Consider the following 13,664-nt stretch of genomic DNA (forward strand, 5'->3'; position numbering starts at 1 on the left):
GAGGTGGCCATTTATGTTTTTTTAAGACAAGGCCTGTCAGAGGTCAGACAGGGGTCGAACCATCACACACCCTTGTTGAGTTGTTCCCTGTAAAGAAACCCTGGTTGTCTTCTCACTGAAAATGCATGAATGGCATAAAATGAGTAAATCCTAAATCACTACAAAGCCCGTCTTTAGAGAGGCAGGCTCTACCTTAGGTCTGCTTGAATCTCAGAGCGGGTTTCCTCGGGCGTCCACACAGCGGACGGCCCTGTTGAGAAGTGTTTTATGTCTGGTCCATTTCATACTAGGGAGACTTTGCGCACGGTAAATCCCCTTTATAGTCTTGGTGTTGGAACGAAAGCAGGGGGGGGTTTTATGTGTGTGTGTGCTTGCCTGTGTCCTGTACCTGCGCCAGTGTGACTGTGTGTGTGTGTATTTGCCTGGGTGTGTGTGCGTGTCAATGTGACCAAGCTAACCTTTGAGTGAGTCTTTTGTTCCAGGAAAGCTGACCTGCGAGACAGGACATCCTAGTGACATGGAACAGCCATCTGATATGTGCCATCATCAAACTTTGTGTGTGTGTGTGTGTGTGTGGATGGGTGAAGAGAATGGGATAAGTATAGTGTGTTTCTGGATTTACGTTCATATTTCAATGCTCCCAAATCCCAAACAACCTCCGGTATTTTCAGAAGAAAAAAGGCTTGTCTGCTTCAATTGAAGCTGTGAAACACAGAGATAAAAGTCTAAACCTTCCTAAAGAGAACCCTAAAGCTCCAAACAACATCCAAGGCATCCAAGGAAACACCAGTGTTTTTCATCTCATGCCATGAGGATAAGACCGTCATTTCCTAAGATCATACTGGTGTCTTAACACAGAGCCAACCTGACCACCAGACAGACAAACAGACAGACAGGTAGCCAAGCAGGCAAGTACGCAGACAGACAAACAGACAGGCAGGCAGACTGACAGACAGACCAGCAACGACAGACGTGTCGAGCAGAGAGCTGGTGATTAACTTAATGATGGTAGTTAAGCATAATGGCTTCTCCTGTAGCTGCCGTCCAGGGGTGGGTGGGGGGGACCTTCCCCTGGCTACATAAGACTAAAACACGCCGCCAACTCCCTCCATCATCTAGGTAATGGTAGCCTCAAGGGTAGCTGTTCACCTCCGTGTCTACCGCATTCGAAGTGGTCGGAAACACAAAAAAACAGACGGAAATAGCAGCACAAGAGTGTTAGAAGAAGGGAGATTGGCGTCATGTAGCTAGGCCCTTGGATTTGAACATGTTTCTTTCCAACTTAAAGGCTAAAGCTCAACTTTGGTTTACAGTGTATTGTACTGTGTCAAAAACAAGGAACAGTTACTCAACTATCTCCGTCGACACACACCTATTCACACACGCACCAAACACGGCGGATGAGAGCGAGTTCCTTTCTCTCTTCGATTGAAGTCCAAAATCCAAAACACACGAGCACACACACACACACCTTTTTTCACTTAAGATGGTAATTAGCTGAGCTCCCTGTGGACAGGAGAGAGTAAGGAGAGGCGTAGAGGAGATAGAGGCGCTCCATCACTCTGCTGTGTGTAATTAACTGACCGGGTCAACTCCCAGAGTCACGCAAACAAACCCAACCCGCTTTGGCTCTGGCGCCGGTTAACTCTGCCCTGCCTAGGCACGCCGTCTGTGTTTACCGGGACAAATCTGACATAAGCCTGTGGAACGTAAGCAAACGGTTGCACAAGAGATATCTAAAAACGGTTAATTGTGTTTGTTGATTGGACTCTATATGGAGCACACCTTACTGGAGAGCTGGGACTGGGGATGTCCGAGGTTGGGCCTGTTCACCCCCTTCCCGACCCCAGTCCCTGCCCCCATCCACAGCTACACCTTAAACTCCAACCACTCTCTTTCCCCAGCCCCCCCCCACCCCTCGCACCCCCCCCCCCCCACCCCTCGCCTCCGCATTCCTCTCCTAATCCCCCCCCCCCCCACACACATCACAAATCCTCAGATGACCTTCTGCCAGACGAGGCCGGCCCCTGCCTCGCGTTAATTGGTTCGTTAGCGGAGGAGTGGCCGCGAGGGTGACAGCCCTCCCGAGCCGCTGCGGCGCGGTCCTCGTGGCGTGCGGCCGGAGCCTGTGGTGGGTTTTGCACAGTGGCGTTTATAGCGCTTCCCTCGTCAATCACATTACCACATGATCAACATCTGGGGCCGGGCCAAACAAAAACATGCGCTCGGCATGGCAGATGACACAGTCGTTTCTTTGTTTGCTGGGACTAGCCTCCCTGCCCAGAGATGTGCACTGCAACAAAACAGATAGACAGTAAAGACAATAATACCACCCATCTATAACACGTCTGTCAACGAGACAAAGTTAGGTCTCCACAGCAACAACCGTTCTGTTGTCCTCCCCGGACAGGAGACGGCTAGCCCCAGCACACCGTCGCTGCTGACATTTGCACAACTGATTTGCACTGGCCGACGCTGTCGATTCAAACCACTGACATGTGCGTAAGTAGCAAACGCACACACAGACACAAACACACCATTGACAGGTTTGTCTACACTAAACGAGTAGCTTATTAAAATCCCCAAACTTCCACAAACATAGATGTGGATATGGAAACAGGTGAACACTTGCCCTACAGTCCCACTACTTTAACAAGCAAATCAATAACCATTGATATAAATGTTTCTATACTGATAGGTGCTTCGACACACACACACATACTGTACAAACACACCCACATGCATGGATGCAAAAAAGCTCACATACAAAAGTTGGTTTTAGTATTATGAAAATGCAAACGCACAAGCCTAAACAACACCCAGAAGCGTGTGATTGTACTCACAGAGACAGAAGGAGAAGCTCTCAGTGTTCGCCCTGAGGGGCTATCAGACAACTGCCTCTCCCTCGTGCAAACCTACTGTCCAGAGAGTGGAAACTCCCTGCCTGGCTGAGCGTGTACCAACACACACACACGTGAGCACGCACCAACACACACACACACACAAGCTTTTCTTCCTGCCCTGTTAAACGCATACACATACAGGCACATGCACACACAAATACACACAGAGCTTCTTTTCCTGCTCCGTTAAACACAAGCACACACAGGGCTTCTCTTCCTGCTGTTATTCCAGACCCCCCTGTTTTGCTCTGTCGTCCAGCTCTGTTCTGCACCCCCCCCCCCTCCCCCATAGAGCTGATGACTCCCCCGCTCCAGCAGTGTCCCCTAGACACACACACATCAACATATGCACACACACACACGTACACACACACACACACACACATATATCCAGTGTATACACACACACAAACTCACAGCCTGGGACATGACACATACTCCACTGTCAACTCACATCCCTATCTGGAGAAACCATCAGAGAGGAACTTGCAGTCACATACTCTCTACAACCGCTCCAGGCTCTGTCTGGGAGAACACATCTCTGAGGTCTCTCTGGAAGGAGATGTAGGGGAAGAGAGAGATGCCACTTGTGTCCAGGAGAGACCCTCCACCCCAAACAGACCCCATCACCACTGATGACTTCATCACCCGAGGACAGAGGAATATTGTTTTTTAAATTATTATTATCTTATCTTTCATCTGTTATTGTTATTATTGTCCGCTACTATCTATTTGATTATTAAAAACGGCATTGTTATAGGTAGCTCAGCGGCACAAAGCTTTTCATTGTACTTGTATACTTGTGTATCCTGTACATATGACAATAAACTTGAATTGAACAGGCCGCAATAATTAGCCTTCTGCTAGATCTGCTTCACACTTACATGTTTATTTTGTTTTTGCCACATTTCTCGCAATTAAAATGCTCTATTCTTCTTTTAATACGGGTCACTTTAATATTACCATACATACTGTTAGATCTTACCTAACAAAAGGATAAAATGACTGATGAGCAGATTGAACGCGTACTACAATTGCTACAAATAAGAGTTTGTAGCAATTATAAGAGTAATGTTAGCTTTTAGCTAGGCCCTCTGGTGTAGCTGCCTCTCCATGGAGGTGTTTTCTTTCAGGGTTAGTTTAGCTGCCTATTGTGTGAAGTTAACACATAACAGTTCTGCAGGTCTGGGCTTCGCTGGGCTATCATTTACCTGTCCTTTACCTTCACGCCCTTCATCCACACACACACACACGCGTACACACACACACACGCGTACACACACACACACTAAATGTCTCTTTTCATTTCTTGCAGTCTTTCTCTCCCACACTATGATGCTCTCACACTCTTTATCCATCTCTCTCGATCTCTCAGACATACTGCACAATTGCTGAAACAGTACAATTCTGAGTCATGACCAGTCCAGACTTGCTCTAATATCCACACACTACAATCAGATTGCAAAGACTTTTAAAGCTTCCAGTGTGTGTTTGTGTAATTGTGTGTGTGTGTGTGTGTGTGTGTGAGAGAGAGAAAGAGAAAGAGAACTTGAGTAAACAAGTAGACACTTTTGACAGTCTCTTGATAAAATGTACACCCAATATTAGCTGGGAAATGAATAGCCTGAAGTTTTAAAGAGGCAGGGCTGCATATAAGAATGGGATGATGTGTGTGTGTGTTTGTGTGAGACACTCAGCGGACAAAGAAAGTCTTGATCTCCCCTCACAGAGCTAAGTGATCACCACCCAAGTTCAACGCACAAGCATGCACACACACGCATCCAAAAGCACACACAATGGCACACAAACAAAGTCATAGCCAGGGAACACTGCACCATCACATCCACACTCTATCCGTCCAACAATGCAGTTGTGCAACACCCAAAATACTGCTTCTTTCATTCACTGAGAGAGTTGTCTTGAGCATAAATCACTGTCAGAGCACCTCGACGGAGAGGACGTGCCTAGGCTCCTGGAACCAGCGTGGTTAACGCCCGCGTTGCACCTGTCTAATTAGGAGTCTGTCAGAGAGCACTGGCACTCCTCAACGCAGACCGTGTAACATTATCTCTCCATCTACTTGAGGAGAGATGGGCTGAGGAGAGGAGGTCGGGAGGGTATGAGATAGGAGGGGTAAGAGCGGGGAGGAGAAGAGAGGGGAAGAGGAGATGGGTCATGGGAAGATGAGGCCAGTGGAGAGGAGGACAAGTGCATTTCTACAGACACGCACCATTAGTCAAACATTTCATTAAACATGACAGAACATAAACAGGCATTCCACTCCCTCCCTGAAAGTTGCAATCTTTTATGATCCTTGCATGTACGCACAGACATAGACACTCACCAGCATAATCACGTAAACATGCAAAGTCTATATTATCAATCAGTACTGGATTTAGCAGATTGACCCAAGATGGAGCTCTGCTCTTTTCAACATCACTGTTGCCTATCATCCCTTTTCTCTCCTCCTTTCACGCACTCATTCTTCATCTGTTCATTTTTTTCCCCTCTATCTCCTCTGACCTTTACACAATGTTCTTGTCACCTTTCACAGAACACTCTCTGCTACAGGCTTTGGGCCTGCACAAACACAGACACACACACACACACACACCCACATACACACACCTGCTGACAGAGAGAGCCAGGCATCTCTCTGCACCTCTATATCCCTGCTCCCGTGATGGTGGATGACGGCTGTGGTTGAGGTTGATGACCAGCATCAGCCGGGCGCTATCAAGAGATAGTGCCCAGTCATCCGTGTGAGAGAAACTCAAACCCCCACAGTCAACATACAACATCATCCTATGAAGAGCTTAGTTGTGATGGCTTTTGCCAGCAGTGAGATTAAGGAGGTTGCGACAAGATTCATAACTTGACAAAACAGATGTTGTTCAGCACAAATCCACCTACAGCTGACCCCAAAGCTAAAGTATCACAAAAGTGGCCATGAGTTTTTCAACGATAATGGATTGGAGCAGTAATTAGACATATCTCGATGTGGCTCTTTAGGTGGTGAATCATGTCTCAAAATGTGGAAAAGCAATAAATCAAATACGTTCTTTTCCCTAACTTTCCAGGTGTTTCTCCATATCTCTCTCGCTCTCTTTACTTATTACACTACCTCTCCCTGAAAAGGAATGCTATCCAGCGAATAAGAGCTTGGGGTGGGGTGGAGGGTCAAGATGGGTTTGGATCAGCAGAACCAGATGCTCCAGTCATGGTCGTGTTCCTCACTCTCCACCTCCAGCGTTTGAAGTGAAGGCCTCCATCTTCAGCCCCTGGTCTCTGCCAGATGTCTGATCGCATGCGAAGAATCGCTGGGGCTGAACAAGGTGAGTGCACTTGTGTGTGTGTGTTTACATGCCTCCTGTTTGCGTATGTGTATATGTGTGTGTGTATCGAAGAAAAACAATATGGAAATAGCCATATTCCTCTCCAGCCCTCTTGGGGTTGTTTTTTTGATCTGGAGATCAGATCCTAGCTCGTCGTTTCATCACCATGAAGGCTTCAACACTCGACTGCCAGGACAGGTCAGGACATCCATGCAAACCTAAGGGAGTCAGGTGGCTGAGCGGTTAGGAAATCGGGCTAGTAATCTGAAGGTTGCCAGTTCGATTCCCGGATGTGCCATATGATGTTGTGTCCTTGGGCAAGGCACTTTACCCTACTTGCCTCGGGGAATGTCCCTGTACTTACTGTAAGTCGCTCTGGATAAGAGCGTCTGCTAAATGACTAAATGTAAACCCTACAGGATGATTACATATCAATGGTATTAAAGTTAAACTCCTTGAGCCAAAGATATATGCATGTTTGAATGCGTTGTTGTGTGTTTTAAATGCACTTTGTGCCATTTTTGTAGCAAGCTCTTCCACAGTGCACTGAGGAGTTATCATGGACCATGGTGGGACTGCAGAAACGAAGGCCCATCTTGCAGGTTGCTCCCCACTTGCTACCGTTCTGACTAACGGCTTTAATAGCTCCCTCAGGAATGTGTGTTTTAAAGTTCAAGATGTCTGTCCTGTATAAACCCCTCCCTCCCCGCCCGCCCGCTCGCCTTCCCCCTCATTCAGCCAGGAGTGTTTCAGCAAAGAAGAACAATCTAAACCTGTCCTCTGTGTACTGTCATCTGTTTCATCGTAGCGGAAACAGAAGCCACGAATAACTCGGTGTGATTCATCGCTTTTGTTGTAAAGTAAAGCCCGTCTGTAAACAAGAGCTTTGTCATACCTGAGAGAAGGAGAAGGGATCCGACCTGACTAGCTGGTCTGATTTACACATGTAGCAGTGTGTGTGTGTGTGTGTGACGTGTTCTTTCTGTGTCTGGCGTCTGGCTCGTTATCAGAAGCTGATCAGAGCAGGGCTGGGCAAAGACCTCTGTCACACAAGGCTTAACCCCCCACCCCAACCTCCCAAAACCACCCCCTTTGTCCTTCAGGATTAGCCCCAGACCAGACGCCACTCTATGGGTCACTTGTCCCCATAGTTGGGGTGGGGGGTAGGGGGTGCTAGCGGGGAGCGAGGTCAGGCTCTATTGACCCCAACCCTCACACCTCCGTCAACCCCCCCCCCCCCCCCCCCCCCCCTGCCCCCCAGGCCTGGCAGGTCAATGCCTGCATGTGTCGTTAACCCCCATGCCCTCCCCCTCCCCCTCCCCGGACGCTCGCCTCCGTTTGCCCCGCGGACGTCGTTTGTTTTGGTCCCGGGGATCTCGTCAAACTTCCTCTTCGGGGGAGAGGTCATTAAAGGGCCCAGCTCCTGTCGCCGACACTCGTCCGACAGAGAGAGAGAGGGGGCGAGAGAAACACAGAGAGAGAGAGAGACAGAGAGAGACCAAGAGAGTGAGACAGAGAAAGAGAGAGACAGAAAGAGAGAGAGAGAGTAGGTTCGATGAAAACCAGATGTTAGCCAGCCGGCTCCCCAGTGCACACTGGATCTGATTGTGTTGATCCCAGACAAGGGGGACGTAACAGCCGTGACAAAGTGGTGCTTTAGGAAAAGCATGGCGAGGGGTGGGTGGCGAAGACTGTACACGTTTGACACAGAGAGAACTTGCATACATCCACTTTGCAAGGCTCAGAACATGCGAAGGCGTGCAGAGCATGTCGGGCCTACTAACCGATCAGAACTTGCAAAGCGAAAGACAGAAATAGACAGAAAAGAGACAGAGAGGGAGGGGTAGGAAGAGAGAGATAGAGAGTGAAAGGGAGAGTGAGAGAGCGAGAGAGAGAGAAAGAGAGAATCAATGAAGTCTCAGCTGTAAGCTCTGTTTTTGGTCAGTTTCTCAGGTTAAGGGGTGTTTAAAATAAGAAGTGCATGGTCAGAAACCCCATTTCTCCACCTGATGTTCTCAGGTTCCTCCCAGAGCCTCCTCTGGCTGTGCCCCTCGGATCTGGCTGACCTTGGTCGATGGTGGAGAACAGTGTAGCAGGCCAGGGAGAGAGGGAGAGTACTGTGCACCAAAGATTGGCCAAATGTTGCAAAGGCCACATTAAGAATGTCACGTCTGAGAGAGAGAGAGGAAGTGGGGAAGAGTTCTCTTACTGGAAGAATCATTTTCAGTAGCTCAAGGTGAGAAACCTGAGTTAAACAAAGTTTATGTCATTCACAAAATTACCAGGTGCAGTATTTTCCATCCCAAATAATCCTATTAGGACATTGCTGAATTATTTGTCAACTTGAATTTCACTAAGCACGATTCCCCCAGTAATACAAGCTACTGTAACAAATCATGGCCATCCATTGCACCTGTCAATATGTTTACATCTCCCCCAAAGAAACACCACAGAGAACCCAGGAGCTGTTTCCTAACACCGCTCCGACAAAGACCTGGGCACTCCAGTCTCCAGAGCTGGAGGGCTAGTTAGGTGTGAAGGATTGCTTGGACTTGGGAAGGCCACAGCTGCAGGCAGCTGTCCTGAGATGGCGGCGGTAATCCCCCGACACCCCGGCACGATGGCAGCCAGACTGCAGGGCGGGGGAGGGGCTGTCATCGCTCGATCCTCAGGGGGAAGGGAGAGACGGAGGAGGGAGGGGAAGGGAGGGAGGGTGAGAGAGTGGAAGAAAAGCATGAAGGGAGAGGGGTGAGAGAGAGAGAGGAAGGGAAGGGGAGAGCGTGGAAGAAAGGAAGGGAAGTAAGGAGGTAGGGGGAGAGATAGAGAGGGAGAGAGGGAGGGAAGGGGATACAGTGGAAGAAAGGGAGGAAGGGAGGGGGAGAGAGATCCGTGTGATCGGTCAAGCGCTACAGTGCGTGCTCATCATCATCAAACGCGGGCCGACTCATCTGAAGGGACTGGGTGGACGGTGGGGGGGGCGTGGGGAGGGGCGGGGTGGGTAGATGGGCACAGGGGCAGGCCGGCTATCTCATCTCCCCTGGGTGGCGGCCAGGTCTTTGCACAAGCCCGATCAAGAGAGGAAATTAAACCACCCTGCCGTTTGTTAAGGGTTTAAGGATCAGAGCAAGGGAGGAATTGAGGGGAGGGGGGAAGACTAACTGGGGGGTAGAAATTGTGTGAGAGTGAGTCATTCATCACGAGGTTGGGTGAGGGGGGGTCCGGGGGGGGGGGGGGGGGGGGTCACTCACTTTCCTGCAGAGCGTAGAGATATCATCTTCCCAACCTCTGTTTAACCTTGAGACAACCCCGTCTGTGAAATTTCAGACCTTCTCTTTTTGGTGTCACTGTCGTAGCACTCTTGCCTACGAGGTTGCTCCTCTGATTTGTGTAGCTCTGGGAACTCTCTGTCACTCAACGGCCGTGTGACAAGAACATTACTTACAGTTACTCACTGCCATGTTACAGGATTATTACACGTTTCTCCTTCCAAGTACAGTAAAAGTATTGCTACAATATTTGACACACATTGATTACAACAACACATGGCAGAAAGCGTACTTGAAGCACACAGTTGCTTACAGGTTAAAGCAAACACCTTGACATATCCCTGGAAAATTCGAGTCTAGATTAGATCTGATTCATGTCAGGTGAAGTGGACTACCATTTGTAAGACTGATATGAGAAAAACTGTGTGCTGTCAGTGTATGGCAGTTTCAATCCAGCCAAAATTGTCCATGCATACATTTCTGGTAGCTTATGTTGCAAATAGTCTCAGTTCTCACAAAGAAAACATACTTCTTTGTCCAAAACAGCTAACAGAAGCCCACATACCTCCAATCAGATCTCCTCCCCCAGCTCATTTGAATACACTTGACTTTGAACTTCATCCATGGGAAAATACTTGGAGGGAAGCGATGCTGCCTAGACAGGACTCTCTCCACAGGGCCCATACAGTATAGAACAAATGATTCGCAACCCTGGAATGACCCTCAACAGCATCTTGCAAATCAATCAAATCACGGATGATGTCCCAGGAAGACCAAAACAAGGGGACAGTCTCACTCTTCCATATCCTTCTAAAGTGAAGTATTTCACAATTCAAACAATTTGCTTTTTATTTGTTTCTCTCAAATAGAAATCCATTGACCGGGCCTTATTTATATTCAGTTTATGTATTCTTTATGAATAATACATTTCACCTGGCAGACACCTGACACCTTTAGAACAACTTTTGAGTGTGGTGTGGGGAGGGAGACGGAGAGGGTGACGATAACAAACACCCCCTTGTTTCCGTGCACTATCTTTACTGAATCAATTTCACAATTGTCCAACTAGCCACCACAAAATTACAAGTACTGAGCAAATACAACACGGGTACGATGGTCAAATTCAACATCAACATTCAACATCATCGTACTAACTTGCGCCTGGGTGAGATTGTATTGCAAACACATGAAAGGAATTCGACTGGTTAGCTGCACTGACAAATGAAGACTTCAATGTGAGAATGACACGCCAGTACGTAGTTGACCTTTAACAGTCGAGAATTGATAAACTGTTGTTGGAAAGTCATTGAACTCGCCATGCCGATTACGCGCCATAAGAAGACGCTGAGAGGTTATAAAACGACTGTTAAAGACACATTATAACACTTCATACGCCTCGAGTTGTCACAGAAGTATGCCATCGTCGCGAATTGTCTTAAGCCACTGTTAATAATGTATAGGGGTACAACCAATAATGTAATAATGTATAACCAATTGCTTTGTTGCTTGTAAAACTCTAGCGCCACTTTTCCAGCATCCCCCAAGTGGAGCACCTGATGGCTGCACCGAGTAGTTTCAACATGTACATCGGTTATATATATTTTTTTAACTTAACTCTAAATGAAAAACAGAAGCGAATGCATGCCTGTCCGTACGTATTGCAAGAACTTACCGACAGTTTCCGATAAAAACTGGAATAGTTTGAATACCTTAAAATAAGAAAGCAATTGCAGTAAGAGCCTACCGTCAAACTGCGTCAGAGATGCGTGCCTTAAAAGTTGAAGCGTTCTTTTTATCGACAATTGTTCATTTGTATTCCTTTGCACAACTCAGGCAGAAAGGACCGTGCCACAATTGTACCGTGTTCCATGACTTGAGCGTAGCGCTCTTGCATTAAGCGAGGGCTTCAAGACTACAAACTCCGAACAGGCACCTACATGAAAACTGAGCCCCTCGAGCGATGACATCATGCCTCTCCATGGCAACTTTGACTCCACCCTGTCCAGAGCTTAATTTACCTGTCCGACTACCATATTATCTCCAAATATACTATTGTGTCGGACTGTCGGATATTGACTTGGAATTGAATTGGAAATGGAAGTCCCTACACATTTTACATTTAGTTGAAAATGCTTTTTGACAAAGTTCACTTTGTCTCTCTTTCTCTGTCTCAATAATCAGAGATGTTAATGCATCCCAGCATACACACACACACACACATACACACATACACACATACACACACACACACACACTTCTTGCGCAACATGGTGTGTGCCCTTTACCATGTTACCCCCCGTGGCTCAGTGTCTAACGGCCTTACATTCAACCTCCTTTGTTTTGGCTATACACCCTAGCGACCTGTCTCCCTTTGTGTCCTCTGACCCAGAACAAACAGCAACACCCAGGGCTAGGTGAGCAAAAGGTCCACCAAGAGAGTTCCCTCCACAACCCCCTCACACTTACACACTTCATCACCCTCCCTCCAACCCTGCTCTGAGTCCGCCTCTCCCTCCCTCCAAAGTCTTCCCTGAGCACTCACTGAAACACACCTGGACATGCAACATGTTATTAGGTCGGAATGTGAGGACAGCATGTAATATAATTATATATATATATATATATATATAATTAATCAATACATTTCCATCCTGTTATACATTCTTTACAAATGAATTACCTGCAATGCATAAATAAGCAGCAACAGGTTTATATGAGCTTCAAATAACAAGGTTTTGCCAACACAAAGCTGAAGTGAGAGGTGGAGAAAAGAAAGATTTCTACTTCTGCACAACACAGGAAAAAAGCACTTAATCTCAGAACAGTTGGAGTATAAAATATCTGGCAACCTGATTTATAAGATGGCATTCCATCCTATCCTATGGGTAAAAAGGGATAAATAGTTCTGCAATTGAACTCTTGAGTTGGCCAAGTTCTTCAAAACAACAAATAGATCAAATAACAAAACCTTTCACACTCGTGCAAAATGAGTACTTTCCAATAACCTCAAGATCATAATAAAATATAGTTTTGCTGTGATTCTAAGACATAGTGGCCGTTGTTTCTCATGGTTTTACTGTAACTAGCATGATTTCTTTTGAAAAGACAGAGGCTATGCACACCTTGGTGAGAACAGACACTGAATAGTCACTACCACTGACGTGAACACAACCCACAACCTCCACCCAGACACCCCGTGACGAGCTCCACCTGACCACCACGTACCTGCTCGCGGAGCCTCTCCTGGTGGCCCATGATGGCCGAGGCGTGGTGGGGGTACTTCTGCTTCAGGTGCTCCAGGAAAGCCTCCCTCTTCTTGTCCATGTCCGGGGGCTGCATGGCCAGGATGTCCCGGGAGCTGCGGGCGCCCCCTACCGTGTGCCTGCGCGGGACGGTGCGACTGGAGGCCTTGGGGTCGGCGGCGGGGGCGGACGAGGCTGAGGCGGGGGTGTGGGAGCGGGACGGCGTCCCATTCGGCGAGGCCTGCCTGCGGCTCAGGTGCTCTCCGTCCTCCGGGGAGGTCACCTTCAGGTTGCTCTTGGTCTGCTCTGTGGAGACGGTGATAGACAGGGAGGGTCAGTACACTGGATCGTCAACGAGGCCACGGTGTAAGACGAGGTCAGTTTGATGTGTGTGGAGGCCTAGTGTGTGTGCGTGTGTCTGTGTGTGCATGTTTTCAGTCGACCCTTCAGTAAAAGCTTTGCAAGATTAAAATTCACTAAGACCACAACACCTTCCAAAGTGGGAGAGACTGCAGTGATAACGCAGGTACTTATACAGTCACCACTCACTCTTACAACACCCTCTTCATACAACTATAACAGTCAGAGGACATGACTACAATTAGCGGACAAGTTTTGGAGATTTTCAGAAGAAAACAGACTTGTTTGTGCATCAGCTATTGAAAAACAGGGCACAACCTCATAACTTCTTCATCCTGCTCCAGACCGGAGAGTGGACTGAAAAAATATAAAATGACAGCAGCAATTCTGGCGACGAAAACATTAACCAGTAGCAGATGTTATAATAAATAAAGAAAAACAGGCCGACATTCAGTATCTTGTCTGAGAGGGAACACGAGCCAGACTGTTGATATATTTGGGAAATATCATCCCAGGGTGAAACAGAAGGTGTTGATGACTGCTTCACGTCGAAGCAGA

General features: G+C 47.6%; 1 protein-coding gene across 6 annotated transcripts in view; it reads right to left on the bottom strand.

Annotated features, from left to right (window-relative positions):
- si:ch211-285f17.1 (sickle tail protein homolog) overlaps positions 1-13,664 on the bottom strand; it is an 82,902-nt gene that overhangs the window by 32,934 nt on the left and 36,304 nt on the right. For 4 of the 6 annotated variants that reach the window (XM_067251283.1, XM_067251282.1, XM_067251287.1 and 1 more), the window contains exon 2: positions 12,730-13,052. In XM_067251283.1, the coding sequence (XP_067107384.1) occupies positions 12,730-13,052 (323 nt within the window). Of the gene's footprint in view, positions 1-2,843; positions 2,868-11,248; positions 11,385-12,729; positions 13,053-13,664 lie in introns of those variants that run through there. The other 2 variants (XM_067251285.1, XM_067251286.1) reach the window with 2 other exon arrangements.

The sequence above is a fragment of the Osmerus mordax genome, chromosome 15 (genome assembly GCF_038355195.1).
Source record: "Osmerus mordax isolate fOsmMor3 chromosome 15, fOsmMor3.pri, whole genome shotgun sequence".
NCBI lineage: Eukaryota > Metazoa > Chordata > Actinopteri > Osmeriformes > Osmeridae > Osmerus > Osmerus mordax.